Source organism: Plecotus auritus (assembly GCF_963455305.1).
Source record: "Plecotus auritus genome assembly, chromosome: 5".
Taxonomy (NCBI): domain Eukaryota; kingdom Metazoa; phylum Chordata; class Mammalia; order Chiroptera; family Vespertilionidae; genus Plecotus; species Plecotus auritus.
Window position 1 is genome coordinate 80672608 of NC_137776.1, and position 26595 is coordinate 80699202.

At 39.9% G+C, this 26595-nt stretch overlaps 1 protein-coding gene and 1 pseudogene across 2 annotated transcripts in view; both read left to right on the top strand.

Annotated features, from left to right (window-relative positions):
- Window positions 1-24989, top strand: part of MCM6 (minichromosome maintenance complex component 6) — a 50406-nt gene extending 25417 nt beyond the window's left edge. Inside the window, exons 8-17 of the mRNA XM_080669457.1 lie at window positions 669-810; window positions 5823-5964; window positions 7646-7753; window positions 9239-9394; window positions 11332-11460; window positions 14454-14615; window positions 17257-17392; window positions 18538-18693; window positions 21179-21318; window positions 24476-24989. Coding sequence (XP_080525583.1) covers window positions 669-810; window positions 5823-5964; window positions 7646-7753; window positions 9239-9394; window positions 11332-11460; window positions 14454-14615; window positions 17257-17392; window positions 18538-18693; window positions 21179-21318; window positions 24476-24592 — 1388 coding nt within the window. The 3' untranslated portion in view covers window positions 24593-24989. The remainder of the gene's footprint in view (window positions 1-668; window positions 811-5822; window positions 5965-7645; window positions 7754-9238; window positions 9395-11331; window positions 11461-14453; window positions 14616-17256; window positions 17393-18537; window positions 18694-21178; window positions 21319-24475) is intronic.
- On the top strand, window positions 2330-2792 carry LOC308248015 (NADH dehydrogenase [ubiquinone] 1 beta subcomplex subunit 5, mitochondrial-like; annotated as a pseudogene). The gene has a single exon. The product of its transcript is annotated as an NADH dehydrogenase [ubiquinone] 1 beta subcomplex subunit 5, mitochondrial-like (transcript).
- Window positions 24990-26595: the final 1606 nt, after the last annotated feature.

Below are 26595 nucleotides of genomic sequence, written 5' to 3' on the forward strand. Positions count from 1 at the left end.
GTCAGAGTAGTGTTGGTTGTGGAATGGGTTTTTTAATTTTCTATTTTTAAGAAGTGGTTTTTGTAAATCTGCCTAGCACTTCGTTGATGGAATTCACAGAAAGTCATAATAATTAGTACAGAAAAATATTTCTAAAGATCCATTGTTTTCTAATTGTGTTATTTCCTTCTTATATTGGATTTATATAGTTCTTTGAAGCATTTTATCTAATCCCTCTGAGTTCAGTTAGCATGAATTTATATTCAGCACTGGTCACTGTTGGTAACACAAAAGAAGTAAGTCATGGACCATTTCTCAAACTGTTGATTTGCATGCCATTAGAAAGAACTAGCAAATATGATAGATAAGCTGAGGGGGACATAGTTTATTTATGGGGAGAGATATTTGAGGACTACCACATAGAGAAAAGCTTTGTATAAGGTAGCGGGACTTGTGATCAAGGAAAGCCTCTTAGAAGGGTGAACATTGGCTGGCACCTGTGACACCTGCAGTATAGGTGAAGACATTGGTTAAGGGAATTCAAGTTCTTACCAAGATTAGGAGCCAGGTATTTTTACTTCGGTCTTGTGCTTTGCTTCATTTTATCTGCTCTTTTGGTTGATAAACATGCTTTTGGAATTTCCTGTGATTAGCCTCATGTTGAAAAATACCTTGGGTTTTTGTTTCAGGCAATGATGAAGTAAAACGGGGTGTCCTGCTGATGCTCTTTGGTGGTGTTCCAAAGACAACAGGGGAAGGAACCTCTCTTCGGGGGGACATAAATGTTTGCATTGTTGGTGACCCAAGTACAGCTAAGAGCCAGTTTCTCAAGTAAGTGTTTGCCCATAGTAGTGCAGCAGGAAAAACTGTGCATAGTTCAGGCTCTGTGCTACCAACAGTGCAGTCAGTGTGCCTGTACTAGAGCAGGAGTATAAATTAGGACTGTGTTGAATATGTAACTCACTTGGATTCAAAACACCTTAATTTTTTTAATAGAATGTAACAATATTTTATAATTTTGGAATAGGGAAAAAATTGCCTGCAATCCCATTCCCACGTAGAACTCTTTTAATCTTTGTATAATGTCTTTGTATAATCTTTGAATACATAAATATGTATTTTCATTTTAATATACCCTAAATATTTTTCCATCTTCTTTACTTTCACAATTTTTTTTTGTTGTTGTGCTGTAACTTACAAAATCATTTCCCTAGCCTGTCGTTTATTTTAATGATTATATAGATATTGATACAGTGAATACCATGATGTGTAGAACTTTTTTTTTTTTTTTTTAAACATGTGTTATTTTATTTTATTTTTTTAAATATATTTTATTGATATTTTACAGAGAGGAAGAGAGAGGGATAGAGAGTTAGAAACATCGATGAGAGAGAAACATCGATCAGTTGCCTCCTGCACACCCCCCACTGGGGATGTGCCCGCAACCAAGGTACATGCCCTTGACCGGAATCCAACCCGGGACCCTTCAGTCCTCAGGCCGACGCTCTATCCACTGAGCCAAACCGGTTTCGGCTTTTTATTTAAATTTTTTTTTGTTTCCTATGAGTAAATTCCAACTATAGAATTGATGAGATTAAAAATATAAATATCTTTTTAAAAAAAATATATATTTTATTTATTTTTTACAGAGAGGAAGGGAGAGGGATAGAGAGTTAGAAACATCGATGAGGAACATCGATCAGCTGCCTCCTGCACACCCCCTACTGGGGATGTGCCCGCAACCTTTCAGTCCACAAGCCGACGCTCTATCCACTGAGCCAAACTGGTCAGGGCAAAAAAAAAAAAAATACGAATATCTTTAAGGTTCTTAAACAGGACACACTTTGCCAAAGCAGTGCTATAAGCATGAGACATTTTTTGCCACCCTTATCAGCATGTGTATTGCAAGAACTTGCTTACTTTTAATTTTTTAAGAAACTTAGAGGTCAAAATAATAGCAACCCGTTTTGAGCACTTTCTGTGTTCTTGGTGCTGTATATATGTGTATATTATGTCTTATCCAACAGCACCCAGACCGACATGTATTGTCTCTTTTTTCAAGGAGGCAAACAAAACCCTCATATTATGTCTATTCTTAGACCAGACCAACACTATCTTGAACACTAAAGCTTTGTACTAAGTTATAAAATCAGAAAATGTGAGTTGTCCAACTCTTTTTCCAGATTGTTTTAGCTATTCTGGGTCCTTTGAGTTTCTTCATGAATTTTAGGATCATCTTATCAGTTTCTACAAAGAAGCCAGTTGTGGTATTAATTGGGGTTGTGTTGAATCTGTAGATCAATTTGAGATGTATTGGCATTTTTTTTTTAAAGGGAGAGAAGGAGTAGCCATGGTGGCCTTGAGCTTGCTGCAGCGGACTTCGGTCACCGCTGACCATGCTCTCTGGCCACCGCCTGGGCACATGGCTTGGATCCAGGGCCTTTCTCACTTGTGGCTTTCCAAAGGCTATTGCTCCTGTAAGACACACTGGAGACCATGAGAAAAGATTTATCAAACCTTCTGGATTCTATGATAGGCGTTCTTTGGATTTACTGAAATTCTGCATTATGTTGACTGGGATTCCAGTAGTAATTGGCATAACTCTGGTGAATGTATTCGTTGGTGAAACTGAATTAGCAGAAATTCCAGAAGGCTATATCCCAGAACACTGGGAATATTACAAGCATCCTATATCATAATGGATTGCCCGAACTTTCTGTGATAGTCCTGAAAAGAATTATGAATGAACAATAGCTATCCTTCACATTGAAGCTGAAAACGCTGAATTATAGCTAAAGGAGCTGGAAGTATGAAGATTAATACGTATGAGAGACAATGGTCCCTGGTATCAGGAACCAACCATTGATAAGGGACTTACTAATCATGCTCCAAAAACAAATTCCGACAACTGATTTTTTATTTCTCTAAATACAAAGTACATTTTCTTTATGGGAAAATAAAATAATAAATATATTCTGTACTTTTGCCCAGAGTGATGAATAAAATACTCACTTCCATTGCTCTGTTTCCCAGTGTTGGTTCAGACTAAGGCTTTTTCTATAGCTGATTTTAATTTTTTCAGCTTTGTGAGGCATAACTGACAAAAATTGTAAGATATTTAAAGTGTACATTGTGATTATTTGATAATATGGGTACATTGTGAGCGGCAGATTAAGGCTTTTGATTTGGGAGTTTCAGCTTCCTCTTTTAAGAGGTTTAAACAATTTTTTAAAGTTGGAGAAATAGGAATTTGTGAACTCCTTAAAAGTGTAACTTTGAAAGGTTAATGTTTTACTTAGCTGATAAATGGAAGTTAGAGAAATCTGAATATGTTAAGTATCAGGAAGTATAGTAGTTTATGTCAACATTGTGGACATCTGGATTATTCAGGGGCAACTCAGAGTTTTAAATTATACAAATATTGAACCAACTAGATAAAACAGTAACACCTTAATAAACATTTTCAATGAATAAAAAAAGAGAGAGAGAGAGAGATTTGTTGTTCCACTTATTTATGCATTCATTGGTTATTTCTTGTATGTGCTCTGACCAGGAATCAAACCTGCATCCTTGTTGTATCAGGACGCTTCAGCCAACTGAGCTACCCTGCCAGGGTGTATATTGGCTTTTTAACAATATTAAGTCTTCTGATCCATAAACATGGGACATCTTCTTATTTATTTAGGCCTTTAATTTCTTTGAACAATGTTTTATAGTTTCCAAGGTATAAGCTTGCACTTCTTTTGTTAAACCTATTCCTAAGTATTTTAATCTTTTTGATGCTATTGTTTTCTTTTCATTTTGGGGTTGTTCATTGCACGTGTATATGAATGAAATTGATCTTTTGTCTCACAACCTTATAAGAACTCTTATTAGTTGTAACATTTTTGTAGATTCCATAGGATTTTCTGTCTATCAGATCATGTTATCTGCAAATAGTGATAGTTCTTTCAAACTGGCTGCCTTTTGCTTTTCCTTGCCTAATTGCACCTGCTACACCTTTGAGTATAATCCTATCTAATAAAGAGGGAATATGCTAATTGACCATCACTCCATCACAAAGATGGCTGCACACACAGCTGAAGCCAAGTTCCCATAAGGAGCCTTAACAGGCAATCAGCAGGAACCTGAGGCTATGCCCTCCCCCGTAGGACTTGACAGGGGACCTCAGACTGCAGCCCTCGCCCTGGCATCAGGCTGGGGGACCTCAGGCCACACTCCCCACCCTGGCACGAGGCCAGGGGACCTGAGGCCATGCCCCCCGCCTGGTGGGGCATGACGGGGGACCTCAAGGTGCACTTCTTGTCCTGGTGCTGGGCTAGGGGTCCTCAGGCTGCTCCCCCAGCCCCAATGCCAGGCTGGGGGACCTCAAGCCATGCCCCCCACCAAGTGGGGCTTGACAGGGGACTTCAGGCCACACCCCCCACCCCGGCACCAGGCCGGGGGATCTCAGACCACACCCCCTGCCCAGTGGGGCTTGACAGGGGAACTCAGGCCGTGCTCCCCACCCAGCAAGGTTTGACAGAGGACCTCAAGGTGCACCCCCAGTGCTGGATTGGGGGAACTCAGGCCATGCCCCCTACCTCAGCACCAGGCTGGGGAACCTCAGACCGCACCCTCCGTCTGGCAGGGCTTGATGGGGGACCTCAGGCCACGCCCCCCGCCCAGTGGGGCTTGATGGGGGACCTGAGGCTGTGCCCCCCTGCCTGGCAGGGCTTGACAGGGGACCTCAGGCCATGCCCCTCACCCAGCGGGGCTTGACAGGGGATCTCAGGCCATGTCCCCCACCTGGCGGGGCTTGATGGGGGACCTCAAGGCACCCCCCCCCCCACCCCAGTCTGGGCTGGGAGACCTCAGGCCACGTCCTGGCACCGGGCCAGGGTACCTGAGGCTATGTCCCCTGCCCAGCGGGGCTTGACAAGGGTGGGACTGGCCAAGTCTGGATCTAGCCCAATGGGGGCGGGGGCCAGCTGGGTCTGGGTCTCATGCGATTTTTGAGGCACATGTAGGTGGGCGGGGACTTGACTCTGGGTCCCGTGGTGCACCCCAGACTCTGATAGGAGGAAGGTTTTCATATACATTTTACTAATTTTCTTTCATCTCTGACACTTCTATTATAGAGAAAGGGCAAATAGCAATATTAAATTGTTTCCTCTAATTAATTTCCTTTTAATGTGCACGAATTTCGTGCACCGGGTCACTAGTGTTGAATAGAAGTGGTAGAGTTGACATCTGTGTCTCATTTTCCTAATCTTAGGGGGAAAGCATTCAGCCTTTAACCTTCAAGAATGATGTTAGCTGTGGGTTTTTATAGATGCTATATCAGGTTGAAGGAAAGTCTCTTCTATTCCTCATTTGTTGAGTTTTTATCATGAAGGGTGTTGGATTTTGTCACGTTTTTTTCTGAAACTATTGAGATGGTTTTTATTAATGTGGCATATTATTAATTTTTAGCTGTTAAACCAACCTTGCCTTTTTACAATAAATCTCACAGCTAGTTTTATTTTATTTTTTAAGTGCAAGGCCTTCTAATAGATCATTATTGCTAAACTTTTATTATTAAAGACTTTTAAAGTTGATGTTTTAGACATGTATGAACTTCATCTTACATTTCACAGGAATGGATTTAAATCTATCTAAAAGGCCAAAGGAGAAAGGTTTTATGTTCATTCTGTGGTTTCCTATTCAGTCTATTATAGGTATCTCTGGATTGCTTATGATTAATGCCTTTCTCAGTTTTTTAAAAGTAAATTTAAATTCTTAATTGACAAATGCTGTTAGGTGATATTCCTGCACAGAATGTTTTGTAGTCACATATTAATAAATATGATAACCTTGAATAGGCATGTGGAGGAGTTCACCCCCAGAGCTGTCTACACCAGTGGCAAAGCATCCAGTGCTGCTGGCTTAACAGCAGCTGTTGTGAGAGATGAAGAATCTCATGAATTTGTCATTGAAGCTGGAGCTTTGATGCTGGCTGATAATGTAAGAACATTTTATACTCTTGGAATATTCCCTACCATGTCAGTAAAGTCCTATAAGTTTCTATTAAAAAGATGTCCTTTAAAAAATAATAATAAAAAGATAAAAGATGTTCTTTAAAAAGGGCATTTTTAGTAAATAATCTGTATTTGACATTAATTAGATCTGTAAAGGCATGTAAGTTGTAGCTATATCTATATTAATAAAAGGGTAATATGCTAATTAGACTAGATAGATCGGACATCTTCTGGACATCATTCTGGATGTCCTTCCTGATAAAGCCAGGGGTGTGGCTGGCCTGCAAACCACCAGCGGCCCCAAGCCCAGGTGGGCCACGCTCCCCAGCAGGGACCCCCCCCCCCAACCCTGATCTGGGGCCCCCTTCAGGGCAGGCCAGCCGGCTCCCACCTGTGCACCAGGCCTCTATCCTATATAATAAAAGGGTAATATGCAAATTGGCCCTAACGGCAGAACTACCAGAATGACCACTGGACCAGTCACTATGAGGCACACTGACCACCTCTTGGTCCCTTTCCCTGGCCAGCAGATTCTAATTGCCTGATGGCCACCCACGGCAGGGACGGGGCTGGTGAGCAGGCGGGAACAGCTGACCTCTTGGTCCCTTCCCCTGGCCGTCAGGCACTGATCAACCAATGGTGAACGGGGAACTAGGGATGGGTGGCAGCAGGGGCAGGGCTGGCTGCAGGCAGGGGAAGATGGCCCTGATTGCAGGCCAGGCCTAGGGACCCTGCCCTTGCATGAATTTCATGCGCCGGGCCTCTAGTATATATATATAAAATGCTAAGCGACCATCCAACCAACCAGTAGGTATGATGTGCATTCACCACCGGGGGCAGATGCTCAACACAGGAGCTGCTGAGTGACAGCAACTTTGCAGAGTGCCCTCTTGCACTCCAGGACCCCTCAGGGGATGTCAGAGAGCCGGTTTTGGCCTGATCCCCGCAGGTCAGGCCAAGGGGTCCCACCTGCCGGAGGCACTCTTCAAGCTGCAGCGCTGCCGGCCAGGGAGGGACCGTGGGAGGCTGGCTCCAGGGTGTGCGTGTCCAGCTCGTCTCTCCCAGTCCCATCTTGCCAGCCACCTTCTAATTAATTTCCTTTCCATGTGCACACATCCATGCACTGGCCCACTAGTATACTTATAAACATTATGTTTCAATTTCATTCTTCACTTCTCCACCCAAAAATCAATGTTGAAGTGACCCAAAATATTTTGACCCTGAGATTTACACAGGTTGGTTTTTTTTTATATATATCTGTACTGATTTCACAGAGGAAGGGAGAAGGGGAGAGAGAGAAACATAAATGATGAGAGAGAATCATTGATCGGCTACCTCCTGCACACCCTCTAGGAGGTCAGGCATGTGCCATTGACCGGAATCGAACCTATGACTCTTCAGTCTACAGGCTGACACTATCCACTGAGCCAAACCAGCCGGGCAAGGCTTTTATGTTGAGTAAAAGTGCAATAAATGTAAGTTTTTAGTTTTAATCTAAAACAAGTCAAAAGCACATGGTTCCTTCTAGCTCTGGGATCTACTATACTCTAGTAGAGGGAATTAGGATTGCTTGTTTACCTATCTTACAGTATAGCTGCAAACTTTGAGTTTACTTGCCATTTGGCACCTAAAAGGCAGTTCCTTATGCTAGATTTGTTTGGTTACAGGGTGTATGTTGTATTGATGAATTTGATAAGATGGAAGTGCGAGATCAAGTTGCTATTCACGAGGCTATGGAACAGCAGACTATCTCCATCACTAAAGCAGGCGTGAAGGTACATGTGTCCACTTCTGTTTCACTGCATCATGTCTTGTAGATTGATGTAGCTCTAGAGACATTCACCTGGATAAAATGCATTATTTCAACATAAAATGTTATTTGTTGAAATGGAAAACACAGCCCTGAGGATTTTTAATCCAAATTATAGGTACTGTGAAAATGTGACGCTATTACAGAAAGTAGAGGGTATTGGTGAAAATTTTAGCATTTCACAGCTCAAAATTTTCACAAAGCTTCTATATTTTTTGATAAAGCAGGTTTTCAATTATAACAAAAATAATATATTTAAATGAAAATAATAGGTACAGTCATGTTCCACATAACGTTTTGGTCAAGGATGGACCACATATGTGATGGTGGTCCCATGAGATTATAATGGAGCTGAAAAATTCCTGTCACCTAGTGACGTCTTAGTCGTATTAATATCTTAGCACATCACATTACTCACATGTTTGTGGTGATGCTGGTGCAAACAGACCTACTGTGCTGCCAGTTGTATAAAGTAGAGCACATACAATTATGTACAGTACATAATACTGGGTATTATCGTTTTAGAGTATTCTCTTTCTACTTATAAAAAAAAGTTAGCTATAAAACGGTAAGCCATACTACTCAGGCAACAGCCTCATACATCTTGTGTTTACATCTCTTGATTGCATCATCTTCTCATGCTTGATTGAATCTCATGTTGTTTTATACCATCTAGGTTTGTGTAAGTGCACTCTATGATCTTTGAACAATCATAGAATTGCCTAACAACTCATTTCTCAGAACCTACCTCCATCATTAGTGATATAAGACTGTGCAATATTGTGACTAACATTCGAGAGAATCGAATTTTTTAAATAAAGTAATACAGTGAAGTAGTGAGGAAAATTTAAGCAGTACTCTAAAATATAAGGAAGAGAAATCTTCCCCTGCAAGTCCCAGCATTAATAAATATTCAGAAATACCTGCTGAGTTTATGCACCTTTTAGGAATATTTTATATAGAAACAAGCATAATACATACAGTTTTGTTCCTTACTCATTTAACGTCATAATTTTATTTTGGCTATCTTTCTATATTAGCACATATTACATCCACTTTGGGTTTTTTTTATTACTGCATGGTTTTCAGTTGTATGTACCCCAATTAGACACCTACAGAGTGATATTTGGGTTCTTTCTAGCCTTTTGATTAAAAACAATATTGTAGATATCCTTGAACACACATCTTCCTGTACTTAACTGCAAGATAAATTTCTAACAAGAAATCTCAGGCTTAATGGGTATGCACAGCATTTTGCCATCATCATATGGAAGTACCCGTGCGCTGTGTGTTATTAGATTTTACTTTTAATGATCCAGTAGGTGAAAAATGATATCTTAGTATTTTGGTTAGCATTTAATTATGAAAGAGATCAAGCATTTTGTCATATATTTATTGGCTGTTCCAGATGTCTTTTTAAACCTATCATAATTCTTTCTTTTGTGGGCAGGCTACTCTGAATGCCAGAACATCCATTTTGGCAGCAGCAAACCCAATCGGTGGACACTATGACAGATCAAAGTCGTTGAAACAGAATATAAATTTGTCAGCTCCCATCATGTCCCGATTTGATCTCTTCTTTATACTTGTGGATGAATGTAATGAGGTAACCAACATTATCTATCACTCTTAGCTTCTTTTGTTATTTCCAATATGAATAACTGAGTGAGTCAGGTTTGAATATATACTCCTGAACATGTGTTTGCACTGATCTTTTGTTTTCTCCAATTGAGCAAAGGTGTATTAAGCATTTCAAAATAAAGTCACTTGAATTGCTGGTTCCACTTACTTGTGTTGAGGAATATAATGTTTTTTGTTTTTGCTACTGTTTTTTTTTTTTATTTTCAAAGGAAAAAGGACACGGTACAATATGCAGATCTTGTAACATAGAAACCCACACTTGAAACCTGTATGTTCATGTTGACCAATGTCACCCCAATAAATTTAACAAGAAAAAAGGAGACATTATAATTAATTCTCAATCATTCTCTTTAAGATTTTTATAAGAATTTTTTTGTTTTGTTGGGGGTCTTTTTAGTAAGCATGAAAAAATTGAAATACCAAAGGAATTTCTTCTTTTTTTCTCCTCCAAATCAGGAGTCATTAGTCTTCCTATATTTTCTCATAAAGTTGAGTGTGTATCACTTTTTCGCCTTAATTATAGAATAATTTGAAGATTGAGTGTAAAGTGGTGGATGTAGTTGGATTCGGACATGTTAGCTATTAGTTATTTATACTTAGTCTTAAATATTTAACAAAACTGCACAGCTCAGATGGGCATAGGACTACAAAGTGACATTCTGTAGAAGCTAATATTATAGGCTGTACTGTTATTATAGGTTGTACTGTTAATTACTGAGCATGGGGGTCCTGTATTGCATTAGGCACAATGCATACTCTTGCTTACAGCAAAACTTTAAATATAATCTAAATAAAAGCTGCCTTCCATTAGTTTTTTTTTTTTTTTTTAATATTTTATTGATATTTCACAGAGAGGAAGGGAGAGGGATAGAGAGCCAGAAACATCGATGAGAGAGAAACATCGATCAGCTGCCTCCTGCACACCTCCCACTGGGGATGTGCCCGCAACCAAGGTACATGCCCTTGACCGGAATCGAACCCGGGACCCTTGAGTCCGCAGGCCGACGCTCTATCCACTGAGCCAAACCGGTTTCGGCTTCCATTAGTTTTTTATGTTTTGGTTTGTTTTTATCCCTTCACAAATCCATATAAATATTTAACCCACCTACCCATAGTTGGGAGTTATCTGATTTCATATATTTCTATTGGTACATGATCCATTAAATTAGTTTTTTAACTGTTAGAAATAATTTCAGACGTATAGAAATGTTGCAAGAAATATAATTGTGCACATGGTACCCATATACCTTTTATTCTCTTCACGTATTAACATGTTGCCCTATTTGCTGTATCATTTGTTCTCGTTACATCTACATGGTTTTTCTGTATCATTTAAGAGTAAATTGCTTATTTTTTGTATGATTTTTTTTCTCAATATTAATTCTGTGTTGATTACCTTTATATATTTACAAATAGTAATATAATGTAGTGGCCAAGACCATGGACTCTGAAGCTGGACTGTTCGAATCTTGGCTCCATTTCTTGCTGTGATATTGGACTAGTGATTTAACCTCTCTGAGCCTCAATTTGCTCATCTATAAAATAGGGGTAATAACTACCTATGTAATAAGGTTTTGGTGAAGGTTGTATGAGTTAATGCTTCTATACACAATTAGGCAATAGTGGCTGGCATATACTAAGGGCCCTAGAAATCTGCTATTGTTATTTAAGTTAGTTAATTCCTTCAGGAATATTCTTGGAGTGGGGCAAAGGTAAACATTTTAATTTGGTTTTAAATGAAACTGGTACTAAACTTTCCTCAGAAACGTTGTACCTATGAATATATCTTTCAGTGGCATATTAGGGCTTATTTTGCTATGAATAATTTCTTAATGCCTAGGATAGTCTGGAGTGGATATTGATGTGACTGATCAGAGTGATTTTTTTTTTGTTTTGAATTAGGTTACAGATTATGCTATTGCAAGGCGTATAGTAGACTTGCATTCAAGGATTGAAGATTCGATTGATCGTGTTTATTCCCTTGATGATATCAGGAGGTATCTTCTCTTTGCAAGGCAGTTTAAACCAAAGGTAACCTGCATTTTTTATACTAGAATAGAGCATCATGGGTATATTTTAAATGGCATTTAGACAAAAGGGTTACATGGAGAAATCTGAACCTGTACTTATTTGGGTTTTTTGTTTGTTTATTTTGGGGGTTTTGTTTGTTTAGAACAGTTTGTTTCTTCAGAGAGTTGAGAAAGGGGCATTTAAAAAATATCTGAATAATTCCATTTATTTTCCTTGTTAGGTGCTAATAACAAGGTTTTGTGGGTGAAGAGTTTTGTTTTGTTTTTTAATATATTTTTATTGATTTCAGAGAGGAAGGGAGAACAAGAGAGAGAGAGAAACTTCAATGATGAGCGAGAATCATTGATTGGCTGCCTCCTACACACCCTCTACTGGGGATTAAGCCCTCAACCTGGGCATGTGCCCTGACTGGGAATTGAACCTGCAACCTTATTGGTGCATAGGACAATACTCCCAACTGAGCCACCTGGCTGCGGCAGACATTCTTTTATTTTAACCATTCCTAAGAATCATAAAACTGTGTATGTGTTTAGTATCTTTAGTGCTCTCATATCTTTCTCTGAGGAAAAACTTGGATTCCTCTGGATAATTGTGAATGAACATGATTGTTATTTTATAGTAGTTGATGTAGTTCATTAGGTTGAATCTGCACTGGATCCAGGATAGTTACTTAGACATTTTTTTTAAAATAAGCCTCCATTTAGTAGCCCGGCTGGAGTGGCTCAGTGGTTGAACCAGGAGGTCACAGTTTAATTCCTGGTCTGGGCACATGCCCAGGTTTTGAGCTCAATCCCTGGTAGGGGGCATACAGGAGGCAGACAATTAATGATTCTTGCTTATTGATGTTTCTATCTCTCTTTCCTTCTCCCTTCTTCTCTCTGAAAATCAATTTTAAAAATAATAATAATAAATGAATAAACCTCCACTTGGCAATTTTGTAAAATAGAATATGGAAAGAAAAAAATTCTGGTTGATTCTAGGTTTTTACACATTATTGTCTGGCTTGACTTTTGGAAGTTATTCTTTTTTTTTTTAATGTGCCCTAAAGGTTGCGGGAATTGAACCAGCAACCTTTTGGTTAACAGGATGACACTCCAACCAACTGAGCCATCTGGCCAGGGTTGGAAGTTATTCTGAGATTTTAATTCTTTATCACTTTCACTTAGTTATCCTATATTTAAAAAAGCCTAATATGCAGATAAACCAAACGGCCGGTGGAACAACCGGTCGCTGTGATACGCACTGACCTCCAGGGGGCAGACGCTCAATGCAGGAGCTGCCCCCGGCCCACAGGCCCCAGGGCAGCCAAGGGGGTGACAGCAGGGGGCCCCTGATTGTCCTGCCAGTCACTCCACAGAGGGAGGCGGCGGGTGCCAGCGGGGGCCCCCCCGATTGTCCTGCCAGTCTCCCCACAATCAGCCCTGATTGCCGGCCAGGCCTAAGGACCCTACCTGTGCACGAATTTTGTGCACCAGGCCTCTAGTTTATAATATTGGGATTGACTCTCACTGTCCCAAAAGAAGTCTAGTGAGTCTTTTAAAACTAAGGGTTATGTGTGAAGAGGCATTTGTTCTCCAGGACTTCGTACTGGCCTCTCTGTGACCTTGGCATGCTTTCTTTGTTAACATGCTGTGTTCCTTGCTCTGAAAAACTGAGGGTTTGCTCTAGCTGGTTTGGCTCAGTGGATTGAGCGCCGGATTGAAGGCTCCTGGGTTTGATTCCGGCCAAGGGCACATGCCCGGGTTGTGTGCTCGATCCCCAGTAAGGGCCATGCAGGTGGCAGCTGATCAATGATTCACTCTCATCATTGATGTTTCTATCTCTCTCTCTCCCTCTTCCTTCCTCTTTGAAATCAATAAGATATATTAAGAATGATCCTCTTACTTACTTATTTATTTTTTAATTTATTTTTTTGATTGATCCTCTTTAAAAAAAAACTAAGGGTTCTTTGTTATTATTTGAAAAGTAATAAGGTTAGTGTATAATACATATGTGTATTGTCCATTGTTCTTAAGACAACATAAATTAATTGAATCTCAAGAATAGCCTGAGCATTAATTTGTTTAATGGGCTCTGGCATCTTGGGTGAAAAGATTACATCCTATCCCATTGCTTCAGCTTGTTACATATCTTCTATATATATAAAAGGCTAAGTGTGTGTCCATCCAAACAGTGGCTATCATGTGCGCTGAGCACCAGGAAGCAGACACTCAGTGCAGGATATGCCATGATGCACACTGGCCATTTAAAAATAAATGGCACCACGGACCTGGCGCCAACAAACCAACACTTGGCTTCCCCCAAGTGGGACACAGGCCCTGCCACCACACCGCGAACCCCCCCCTCCTCCCCACCCCCCCCCCCCCCCCCGCCATGGCACAAAGTGTAGCTCACAGCCCAGCCCAGCCTGGAAATGGTGGCTGTGGATGCTGGGTAATGACGTCACATAGCAACATCCAGCTGCCTCTCCCTAGCGATTAGCATCCTTGGAGTTTCTTCAGCCCAGTAACCTGACTTGCTTTATAGCCAGGTGCAAACATTTTACAGTTTAACCAAATGTTTGTGAAGCGTTTTCTCGTGCCTCATCTCATTTGATCCTCACAGAAGTCCTGGAGTAGGTAGATAGGATACTCATTAGAATTCTATTTTTTTTTCATTAGCAAGATGCAAGTAGCAATATTAAAGTATTTCTTCTAATTAATTTCCTTTCAATGTGCGTGAATCCGTACACCGGGACACTAGTCTTTTAGAAATTGTCATTTTCCTTAAATACTAATCCTGCTGCCTTCCTATTTATTAAAATAGTACATGGAATCCACATGCATTCTTAGTTTCTGTTGAAAGGCATTTCAGTGTTAATTCCTTGTCATTGGCTTCAAAGTTTTGACTTTTTCAGTTCCCCTAATGTCTCCACCTGGAAGGCTCTTAAACCTCTGTTTAACACAGCTCTCATCAAGTAGAAATGCTCTGACGTAAGTGATGTTCTGAAACAGATTTCCAGAGAGTCGGAGGACTTCATTGTGGAACAGTATAAACGTCTCCGCCAGAGGGATGGTTCTGGAGTAAGCAAGTCGTCCTGGAGGATTACAGTGCGGCAGCTTGAGAGCATGATCCGTCTCTCGGAAGCAATGGCTCGGATGCACTGCTGTGATGAGGTATCAAAGTCACTTTAACATAATGGATGGAAAGAGAAATTGATTTGTTGGCTTATAAGCAATTTTTTATCTTTGGTTTGGGACATACTAGCATTATATAACTGTTGAGTGCTCATAAGATATGTGACCTTGGGATTTCTCCCTTGAAGAATGTTGATGTCGAGCATTTATTGAGTGTAGTTAAATAGTAATGAGATAATCATGTTATCGATTATGTAATACTTATAGAGTGAGTTACTGTTAATGCTATTCATTCAAGAAACTGCTTATATATGCAGTTCTGATATCCAGAAAGTTTGTATTTTATTTTAGTGGTAACTTTTATTATTATAGCTTTATATTATGCCCTTGGTTATCTATTGGTTCCCTACTATGAACAGTGATAAAACCAGGATGTTTCATATTTCCTACTCCCCTACCTCTCAACCATCTAATTTTAGAAAATAGCGTCTTAACGTTTACCTTTGTGCAGTCAGATATGCGTATCTATCACTTGATTTATCATATTTTGACTGGTACAGATGAGAGGCAATCAGCACATTTATCTCTCAGGTCTCCCTGTTCTCTTCTGTTCCCTTCCCGTTTCTATATGTCATTTCTCTATCTTTAGATGCATATCATTTACATTGTGTTCTGTCACTCTTAATTCCCACATTTATTTTAATATTAGTTTTGTAGCTAAATATATGCAAGGCTCAGTGGAGATTATTTTGTTTCTAATCCATTATTTCTAATCCATTTCTTGGCTGATTGAAATCTAGCTATGAAGAGTTCAATGGAAAAAAACCCACATTAATGAGAATGATATTCTCTTAGTGTTATGTTATTTGTAGCCTTTATCTGAATAATAGCCTGGCTTGATATACAACCTTTGGCTCATGTTTTCTTTTTGTGTGAATTTTTCTACTATATCCTGACATTAACTGTTGCTGTGGGGAAATCTGAGGCCAGCCCTTGATTAATTTTGCTCCCATAAATAACTTGATCTTTCTCTTTTTCCAAAGTATTTTTTTTATTTTTCTAGGCCAGTAAGTTTATTAGGATATGTCTTGATATTGACTGTTCTTAAATGACTTAGTGTCTTTGTTAATAGTTTTTTGTCTTTTTAAAAAATTGCTCTGCTGGGTTTATCTTGTTATGGGGCTCAGCTGGTTAGGGAGGGAGATTTAGAGAGACTGTAGGTTATTTAAAAAGTACTTGAAGCAACCACCCCCCCAAAAAAAACAAAAACATGGACATGTCATTTTTCTTTTAAATAAGCTTTTTTTATTGAAGCAGAACATACGTATAGAAAAGTGCAAAAATTGTAAGTGTACAACTCATTTAACTTTCAGTGAGCATGCCTATGTAACCTAATTTCACTTAGCATAATGTCCTCAAGGTTCATCAATGTTATAGCATGGACAGGATTTTCTTCTGTGTAATATTCCATTGTATGTATTTACCACATTTTTTAAATCCATCTATCAGTGGATATTTGGGTTGCTTCCACACCTCTTGGCTATTTTGAATAATGGTACAATGGGCATGGGTATACTTTATGTTTAGATATTAACCCCCATCGTTTATATCATTTGCAAATATTTTCTCCCTTTCTGTAGGTTGCCTTTTTTATTCTATTATTTCCTCAACTCAGAAGTTTTTGAATTGGATGTAGTCTCATTTGTCAACTTTATTTTTTGTTGCCTGTGCTTTATTTTTATTTTTATTGATTTCACAGAGGAAGGGAGGGGGAGATAGAAACATCAATGATGAGAGAGAATCATTGATCGGCTGCCTCCTGCATGCCTATACTGGGGGTCGATCCCACAACCTAGGCATATGTCCTGATCGGGAATTGAACTGACCTCCTGGTTCATAGGTCGACACTCAACCACTGAGCCCCATCGGCCAGGCTGTTGCCTGTGCTTTTGATGTCATATCCCAGAAACCATTACTAAATCCAATGTCATAAAGCTTTTCCTCCGTTTTCTTATAGATTGTTTTTTATAGTTTTAGATCTTTAATTTATTTTGAGTTAATTTATTATTTTGAGTTTTATTCTTCTGTATATGATACCCAGTTTTCTCAGCACCATTTGTTGAAGAGTCTATCCTTTCCCTAATGGGTGGTCTTGACACCTTTGTCAAAGATTATTTGACCACATACATAGGTAGTTCCATTTTCATTGCTATATGATCTATCAATGAATATATCACAGTGACTCACCAATTCTGTTAATGAACACTTAGTTTCCAATTTGGGTTCTTATGGGATGTACATATCTTTTGATCATATGATGTATATTTGTATACATTTCTGTTGGGTATATATATATTTAGGAGTGGAATTGTTAGGTCTTAGGTTGTATGTGTGTTCAGTTTAGTTAAGATTGCCAAAAATGGTTTTCCACAGTGCTTTTATCAATTTATATTTCCATCAGCGACGAATGAAAGTTGTTCTACATTTTTTTCCAACACTCAATATTGTTGGTCTTTTTAGCCATGTTGGTGATTTTATGGTACTATGCCATATTTTATGTCTGTGAGAGGGAGGGAGAGAGTGAGTAAACCAAAATACCGCTGTGATTTTGTCTGGAGAAAATCTGTTTGCTAAACCAAGAAGACTGACTTACTGATATACCTCATCTTGATTGGTTTAGGTCCAACCTAAGCATGTGAAGGAAGCTTTCAGGTTACTGAACAAATCCATCATCCGTGTAGAAACACCTGATGTCAATCTAGATCAAGATGAAGAAGTCCAAATGGAAGTCGATGAGAGCCCAGATGGCATCAATGGTGAGACGCTTGTTTATAAATCTGTTCTGGAATTAGAGTCCAGAATGCCCTCTGAGATGCCATGGTGAAAGTGTACTTGTTGATGGTTTTGAAGTCTCTGTGGCAAAAGGGAAAAGTGGATATTGAATTGTAATTAACTGTTTATAAGTTAAAATTTAATTTAAGTAATTAAAATAAAAATGTATTCTTACAAGACAAAATACACCAAAATGGTGATAGTGGACTTAATTCCCCAGCCTTATTTGTATTGTTATTTTGCTTTTGAATTAAAAACATTTTCTCAAATACATTAAAACGGAAAATTATCAGAATTTAAAGTTTTACATAAAATAATAAAATAAAAATTTGCATATAATATAGATGCATTTTAGATCATGAAATCTTTTTTTAAATTTATTTCAGAGAGGAAGGTAGAGGGGGAGGAAGAGAGAGAGAGAGAGAGAAAAACATCAATGATGAGAGAGAATCATTGATCCGCTGCCGCCTGCACACCCCTTACTGGGGATTGAGCCCGCAACCTGGGCATGTGCCCTTGACCAGAATCAAACCCAGGACCCTTCAGTCTGCAGGCTGACACTCTGTCCCCTGAGCCAAACCAGCTAGGATTAGATCATGAGATCTTTATATATCTCATCCTTCCCGTTTCTTCTAACTTAGTTGTCTTTACTAATAGCACTTACAAATTTGCCTCTTTTTTTGTTTGTTAATCCTCACCCGAGGATATTTTTCTATTGATTTTTAGAGAGAGTGGAAAGGAGGGAGGGAGAGAGAGAGAGAGAGAGAGAGAGAGAGAGAGAGAGAGAGAGAGAGAGAGAGAGAGAGAAACATCGAAGTGAGAGAGAGACATCGATTGGTTACCTCCCACATGCACCCCGACCCAGGCCAGGGAAGGAGCCTGCAACTGAGGTACGTGCCCTTAACCGGAATGGAACCTGAGACCCTTTAGTCCGCATGCTGAAGCTCTATCCACTGAGCCAAACTGGCTAGGGCTGCTTTTAATTTTTATTTGTAAAATTACTAAATACCAAATACACCTTTATGTTTGTTTTGGAATTAGTATTACAATATTAGTATATGTATAAGCATTTGATGCGGGAGTTTTGGAGGAACAGAAGGAACACTCAGGTGGTTGATGTTTCCCTTAGGTCACGCTGACAGCCCTCCTCCTGTGAATGGAATCAACGGCCACAGTGACGACACAGACCGCGATTCTGTTCCGAGAGCCTCCTTAAGGCTGGGCTTCTCCGAATACTGCCGAATCTCTAACCTTATTGTGCTTCACCTCAGAAAGATGGAAGAAGGTGAGGCACCCAGGCTCAGTCATTTACATAAGCTGTGTGCACATAAACCACTTCTGATTGCTAAAGATTGTGTTTTGTCAGGAGAGATGATAAATAGTTAGACATGCTTACCTTGGCAGGGTGTCAGCCTGTACTTTTCCCTACAAGTTCATTGTCAGACAAGATTTATGGTTTATTCTTATTAAATTGCCAATTTTAATAGTTTTGAAGCAGAATTTGGGATTCTATAATACATAAAGAAGTCCTTTATAATGTTTTTACAGATGCAAAATCACTATTCCTTACTATAGCTTTATTTTAAATGTATGAACTCCTAAGTCAGTGGTAGGCAAACTCATCAGTCAACAGAGCGGCAAACTGCGGCTCATGAGCTGCAGTTTGCCGACCACTCTCCTAGGTTATTTATATTTCATAGGCAAGTAATTGAACTCAAAAGACTGTATCAGCACAAATACTTCCAGACTAGGAATGAACTCATTTCTCCATAGATAAAGTGTGATATCTGGACAGTAGTACATTTCTTACCCGTAACTGCTTTCTCACAAGGTAGAAGGAAAAATAATGAAATCAAGGAGTGAAGCCTAAAACTTTAATTTGGTGATTGACCATTAGACATTTCTTATGTAAAAGTTCCAATATTCCGGCTTTTGGACAGATGCTGTCATCACAGTATCCTATCTGAGATGGAGTAAAGGAAGACCAGAGACTGCCTTGGCTTACTAAAGGTGTGAGCCCTGTAACCTCTGCTCTCTTTTCCCTGATAACTGGCCAATGGGCGGGAGGAGAGAAGATAGTAAAGAAGCCACTAGGACAGACAGGTGCTCCCTTTTCATTTAAAAAGAATTTAAAAAGATTTGGGAGCTTACATGTTCTTGTGTTCACATTATACTTTATTATTCTAGTTCTCTCTTGCACAACAAGTTTTAAACACGGCAGACCATTGATGGGGCAAAGATATGATTAGCACCCAGATAGTCTGCATTCCATAGATAAATTCTACTAGGTCTTCCTTTCTTAAAAAAAAGAAAAAAAGTCACTGTTCACCTGGCCAATTAGATGCTGTTTTAATTAAAATTGCAGAACCTATTGACGGTGTTAAGCGAGTACTTATTGTACAGCCATAATAAACTTTACAAAGGCAGTTGTCAGTAAAGCTAGAATTTTCCAATTTTTATTTTGCATTTTATTAGCAATTGATAGAATCAAGACTAAGTAGACTTTTTTTAGGTTATATATACTATATGTAATATATTTTTTTTTTTATATTTTACTGATTTCTTACAGAGAGGAAGGGAGAGGGATAGAGAGTTTGAAACATCGATCAGCTGCCTCCTGCACACCCCCTACTGGGGATGTGCCCGCAACCAAGTACATATCCTTGACTGGAATCGAACCTGGGACCCTTCACTCCACAGGCCGACGCTCTATCCACTGAGACAACCTGGTTAGGGCTAGGTTGTATTTTATTTCTGTGTTATAATATTATGCAGGTTCCAACTTTTCTTGTGAATTTAGAGTTCTGCTTTGGACTCTTTAGAACCACACAGTTCAGTCAGTATGAATAGACCTTGCTGGAATAAATTGTTAATTTTTTATTTTGAGTAAATTCCTGTGGTTTTGTGTGTGTGTGTTTTTTTTGAATATTGATTTCAGAGAGAAGGAGAGAGAGAGAGAGAGAGAGAGAGAGAGAGAGAGAGAGAGAGAAACATCAGTGATGAGAGAAAATCATCAGTCGGCTGCCTCCTGCACACCCGCTACTGGAGATCGAGTCTGCAACCTGGGCATGTGCCCTGATCAAGATTCAAACCTGTGACCTCCTGGTTCATGGGTTGACGCTCAACCACTGAGCCACAACGGCTGGGCAATTCCCATGGTTTTTGCTTCTCAGTTGACCTCAATTCCAGTCTTTCTTTTTCCAAAGAAGAAAAGTTATATTTAAGAAGTTTTGCTTGCTGCCCTGGCTGGTTTGGCTCAGTGGATAGAGCGTCGACCTGCGGACTGAAAGGTCCCAGGTTCGATTCCAGTCAAGGGCATATACCTTGGTGGCAGTCACATCCCCAGTAGGAGGTGTGCAGGAGGCAGCTGATCGATGTTTCTCTCTCATCGATGTTTCTAACTCTCTATCCCTCTCCCTTCCTCTCTGTAAAAAATCAATAAAATATATATTTTTAAAAATTTTTGCTTGCTGTTGTTTCATTCCTAATTTATGCCTTCAGTTGCGGTTGGCAGACATTCTCTTAGATGATGAAGCATAAAAAGGTGAAGGAAACACCTTATACTCTGAAATATTAGTAGCTTTAAGACTTGTTTCTTATCTCTATTTAATTTGATTTTTCTCTTCAGGATAAAGTCAAGCATACAAGTAATATGACAGGTTATTTCAGGCTTATGCTGGAACATTGCAATCTTGTGTGTACAAACCCCCAGGATTAACTGTACAATTTGCTAGAAAGATAATCCTTTTTAAATGTATTTTTTGTTGCAGAAGAGGATGAGTCTGCATTAAAGAGGAGTGAGCTTGTTAACTGGTACTTGAAGGAAATTGAATCAGAAATAGATTCTGAAGAGGAACTTATAAATAAAAAGAGGATCATAGAGAAAGTAATTTATCGACTCACCCACTATGTACGTACAGAACTTTGCTTGCTTGGGTTTTAATGAGGGAGGGAGCTCATGCCTCTTGTGTAGGTTTGTTAGTTCATTTATTTTGAATCATTGGATCTGGTCAGAATTATGAATTGTAACAGAATTAACAGCATTTGATTGACTTATTTACTCTCTAAAAACAGAATGTAAGTCGAATCTGGGAAGGTGGATTTAGGGTCTTATTTGAGTGTTTTTAACCTTTGTTTTCTCTCATTACTACAAACTTTCAAGCATCAACCACTATTACCTAATTTTTATATTTTACCTTCATTATCCAGTTTACATTCTAATAATCACTCTTTTCTTTTACCTTCAACTTCGTTCTCTGTATTACTTGTTTGGCCAGACCCCGGTCTTGGTTAAATCTAATTCTTCCTTTATACCCATATCTAGGCATTTAAAAATATCTAGAGAAAAGCATGCAGCCATGTGCCCATTTTTATTTAAATGCATGACCACAAGTCTCCAGTGGACAATTCTGTATCTTATAGACTTTACAGTAGCCCTGCCCGTGCTGTTACTTTTCCCTAGTCAGTTCACTTTCCCACTCTGTTAAAGGACCATTATATACATTCTCTCCTCAAATTAATTGACCCTTCTCAGTATTCAACTTGGAAGCAGCATTTGTCACAGTTGTCTTTCCTCCTGGAAATACTTGTTCCCTTGGCTTCTGAGTCACCATATTCTCCTGGGTCTTCTGTCTCACTGGTTATTTCTCTTTAGTCTCTTTTTCTGAATCTTTTTCTTTGTCACTTTTTAAATGGAGTACTGTGCTCATTCCTCAGACCTCTTTTCTATTTACATTCGCTACCTAAGTGATCTCATTTAGTTCTGTGAATTTAAACTCAGCTGTCGATGATTCCCAGATATAAATTTCCAGCTCTCACCTTTCCTCTATACTCCAGATGTATGTGCCAGCTGTCTATTTGCAAAATAATAGGCATCTCCCACCTAATGTGTTCAAAACAGTACCCCTCCCCCTAATTGATCCCATTTACTTGGTTAGTTTAGGCCAGACACCTTAGAATCATTCTTGATTCCACTTTTCCCTCAAAACTTTTAGCAGCAAATTAATTCTCTGAGCCTTGCCTTCAGTATGTGTATTTTCTGTTCTTTTCTCACCACCTTATGTCTGTCCCCCTTTGTATTGGCTTTCTGCCCAGTAGCTAGGCATCTTTTAACAAGTCAAATTATTTTAGTGCCCTCCCTTCCAGTTCTTCCCTTCCATTTAGAATAAAATCCAGTTGCCAATACCATGGCCTGCAGAAACCTACACAGACAAGCGTCTGTGTGTCTTGTTCACTTCATTTTATTGCCCCCTTTCTCTTCCCAATCTACTCAGTGACACTGGCCTTGTCACGGTTCCTTTGACACACCAAACATGAAGGCCTTTGCACTCGCCCTTTGCACTCGCCCAGATCCCCTCCTCCATCCTGAAAGAGGCTTTTATTGCCCAGCCTGTTGAAATAGCTTCCTTGCTGTCACCCCCTTGCCCTGCTTTGTGGTTCTTCATAGTGCTTATTGCCTGGTAGTATATTCCTTATGTGTTTCGTTTGTCTCTCTCGTTAGAAGGCAGGCACCATGAGGGCAGGGACTTTGTCTTGTTAACCACAGTATCCTCAGGTTCTACAGTGTTGCCTGGTGCATAGAGGGTTCAAATATTTCCTGAATAATTGAAATTTTCTGTTCAATTAGCAGAGATTCATTTGTCCTGCATTTCACTTCAGTGCTCACTGTATAAATATTGTAGGTATCACGTCTGAGGGTTGTCTTATCTGAAAAGCTGTTTACCTGTGAGAGCAGATGCAAATGAGTGTATAATTTCAGGGGTTGGGGGGATGATGAGAACAGCTATTCATATCACAACTTAATAAATAATATATATGAAAATAAAGCTAATAATCACTCTATAACCGGGGTAGTGCATGCTCAGAAATGTCTTTCAAATAGTGGGCAGTGTTTTTGCACCAGGCCAGCCCTTCCCTCCCTAGAGCCCCCTGGGATCAGTGTAAGATAAAATGATCCATGCGGAAATCCACATTGGGACACATTGCAAAATTAGCTGACCGACACTGATTAATTTGACTCACTGCCTGAGCTAATTCACTGCAAAGACTAGAGAACTTGTACGGTGCTGATCAAGTGTTCTTCCTCTAAGGGTGCGTTAATACATAGAGTGCTTGAAAGTGTCCAGTCCCTCTTAATGGTATTAGTGCTCATTCTGTGGGACTTTGCCACCTTCTTAGGATCAAATCACTATTCCCTGAGTTCCTCCATACAGGCTTGGCTAGGAGTCCTTCTCATTTGTGGATATTTTAGGTTGATGTATAGGTACATCATAGGCTTGAAATCTGTCATCAATATTTTTAAGCCACATGGCATGTTCTTTTTTTTTTTTATTAGCTCATAGATCAGAGTGAAATTTATCTTCAGATTCTACCTCTGATTTATGCATGGGTAGTAAAGAAAGAATTCAATGATCAGTAATTAAAATTATCAAAATATTAAGTGAAACTAAATACTTTTATCAGAGTGATAAACAAATCAGTATTTTACACAATTGCAAATCTTAAAATTCATACATCTTGCCTTTTGAAGTTATATTTACAAGTACTTGATGTAGTATGACAGGAAACCTTATTAAAATCACAATGACGGTTGAGCTTACTTACATATTCCTTAATTTTTTTTAAAAAAAAAATACATTTTTACTGGTTTTTGAGAGAAGGGACAGAGGGAGGGGAGGGGAGAGACAGAGACAGAGATACATCAATTGGCTGCCTCCTGCACAACCCCCTATTGGGATTGAGCCCAAAACTGGGCATGTGCCCTGATTGGAGGTCGAACCGGCCACCTCTTGGTATGACGCTCAACCACCCGAGCCACATCAACTAGGTTCATATTTCTTAATTTTTCAAAGAAGGTTTAGGGTGTGAAAAGGTCTATATCCTAATGGGGACAGGTTTAGCAGATCCTTAATAAAGATTTTAAAGTATGGTCCTTTTTCTAAGAGTGTCTGGAGGGGAAATGAAAGAAAATGCTAGTAGCAAATACTCAGGAGAAGGGTCAGGTGCTGTGTATCTGGCATGTCTATAATACTGTGGAGACCTGAGGACGGAATGTTTGTGCTTCACAGGATCATGTTCTCATTGAGCTCACCCAAGCTGGATTGAAAGGTTCCACGGAAGGGAGTGAGAGCTATGAAGAGGATCCCTACTTAGTAGTGAACCCTAATTACTTGCTTGAAGATTGAGATATTGAAAGCAACTAACCAAAGAAACTGCGGCCCTCTACTTCCTGGCCTGGAGCCTGGGGTCTGAATGGAGCTCTGCTAGGGAGAGAATGTTTCTGGGAGCAATGCTTCGGGAAGATTCATTGCTGAGTAACGAACCAAGTTGAAGATCCTGTGTGTCGCATTCCTGTCATACACTTCCGTGCCAACGTGGGCTTTAGCATTTGTTTAGTGTACTTCTTATCTAAGTGAAGTTGGAACCCAATAATGTGTGGTTTCGGTAACTAAGACCTTTGCTTTCATTTGTAGGAAAATGGTCCATTACTTTTATGGTATGTAGTATTTTATTGGGGAAATAACTTTCAATTGCTAACTATTGCAGTTTTTCATCAAAATAAAATAACTTGTTTTGCATTTGTCTTGAATTTATTTATACTCTTACTAGAGGCCCGGTGCACAAATTCATGCACAGGTGGGGTCCCTCAGCCGGCTGGCGATTGGGGCCTGCTGGCCAGAGGGAGGGACTGTGGGAGGTTGGCCGGGGGGTGGGGGCGGGGGGAGAGGGACTGCAGGAGATTGGCTTGGCCATGGGAGGTTGGCTGTGGAGGTTGGCCAGCCACGGGTTGGTCGTGCACTAATGGGGTCCCTTGGCGTGTCCTCCAGGGATTGGGCCGAAACCAGCAGTCCAATGCCGCCTGCTGCTCCTGATCGTAGCCCTGCTGCGCCTGCCACGGGCTCGTGCCCAGTCCCGATCAGGAGAGGCTTGTGCCACAGCAGCGCTCACCAGCCGTGAGCCCTGCATCTGGCTCCCATTGGTCAGCTGAGCAGTGTTCCTGCTGTGGGAGCACACTGACCACCAGGGGCCAGCTCCTGCATTGAGCATCTGCCCCCTGGTGGTCAGTGCACATCATAGCGACTGGTCAACGAGTCGTTCGGTTATTCAGTTGCTTAGGCTTTTATATATATAGATTGTTTCCATCTACTTGTAACTATGAGTCTTATTATTTTTAAAATATATTTTTATTGATTTCAGAGAAGACGAGAGAGAAACATTGATGATGAGAGTGAATCATTGATCAGCTGCCCCCTGCACACCCCCTACTGGGGATCAAGCCCCCAACCTGGGCATGTGCCTTTGACTAGAATCAGTCTGCAGGCTGAAGCTCTATCCACTGAGCCAAACCAGCTAGGGCAGTGGTCGGCAAACTCATTAGTCAACAGAGCGGCAAATCGCAGCTCGCGAGTCGCATGTGGCTCGCAAGCCGCAGTTTGCCAACCACTGAGCTAGGGCATAAACTTTGTAATAGTTTAACTTCTGTGCCCTAGGAGTTATTTTCTAACTTTTTTTAAGGGAAATGTGTGATTTTATATATTATAAAACCATTTCCAAATTTTATGGCTTTCTTCCAGGTAAAAGTTATTGCTGTTTATGATACTTCCTGAAACTTAGTTATGATCAGTATACTGATGATGCAGTTTCTATTGTTGCAGCTTTTACCAGATGTCATTCTTGGCCTGTAGGGCCAGTTAGGGCATGTTCATATGTGGTATGTGAGTTCAATAATAATAATTTCACTCTCCATTGGCTTGAAAAAGATAGGGTGGGGACACTGGGAATAGAGAACCTGCACAGTTAGCAAATGCAGGGTTATAAGCTCCTTCAAAAGTATGTTCCTAATTAATGAGGGTATTAGAGGCTGTTGGGATGAAGATACCTGGGGGTCTCAGATTTGCTAGTGAGGCAGCTATGAGATACTGGTGTAAAAAATGGACAAATGTCAGGCAGGACATTCAGTAACAGGTGTTAGGAAGAACATTCTAGAGAAAAGCTAGAAGACAGCAAGAAAGAGCCCTCTGTACTGACTCCCACTCGATAAAGAAAATGGTGTTAAGAGGTCCTGAAAGAAGAGAAACAGCCTGACAGGAATTTGAACTTTAATTTGATCAAATATCTGCCCAAAGGAAAATTTGAAGCTTAGGAAACGTGAGTTCTGTTTTGATGAATCTCATCCCCTTCCCAATTC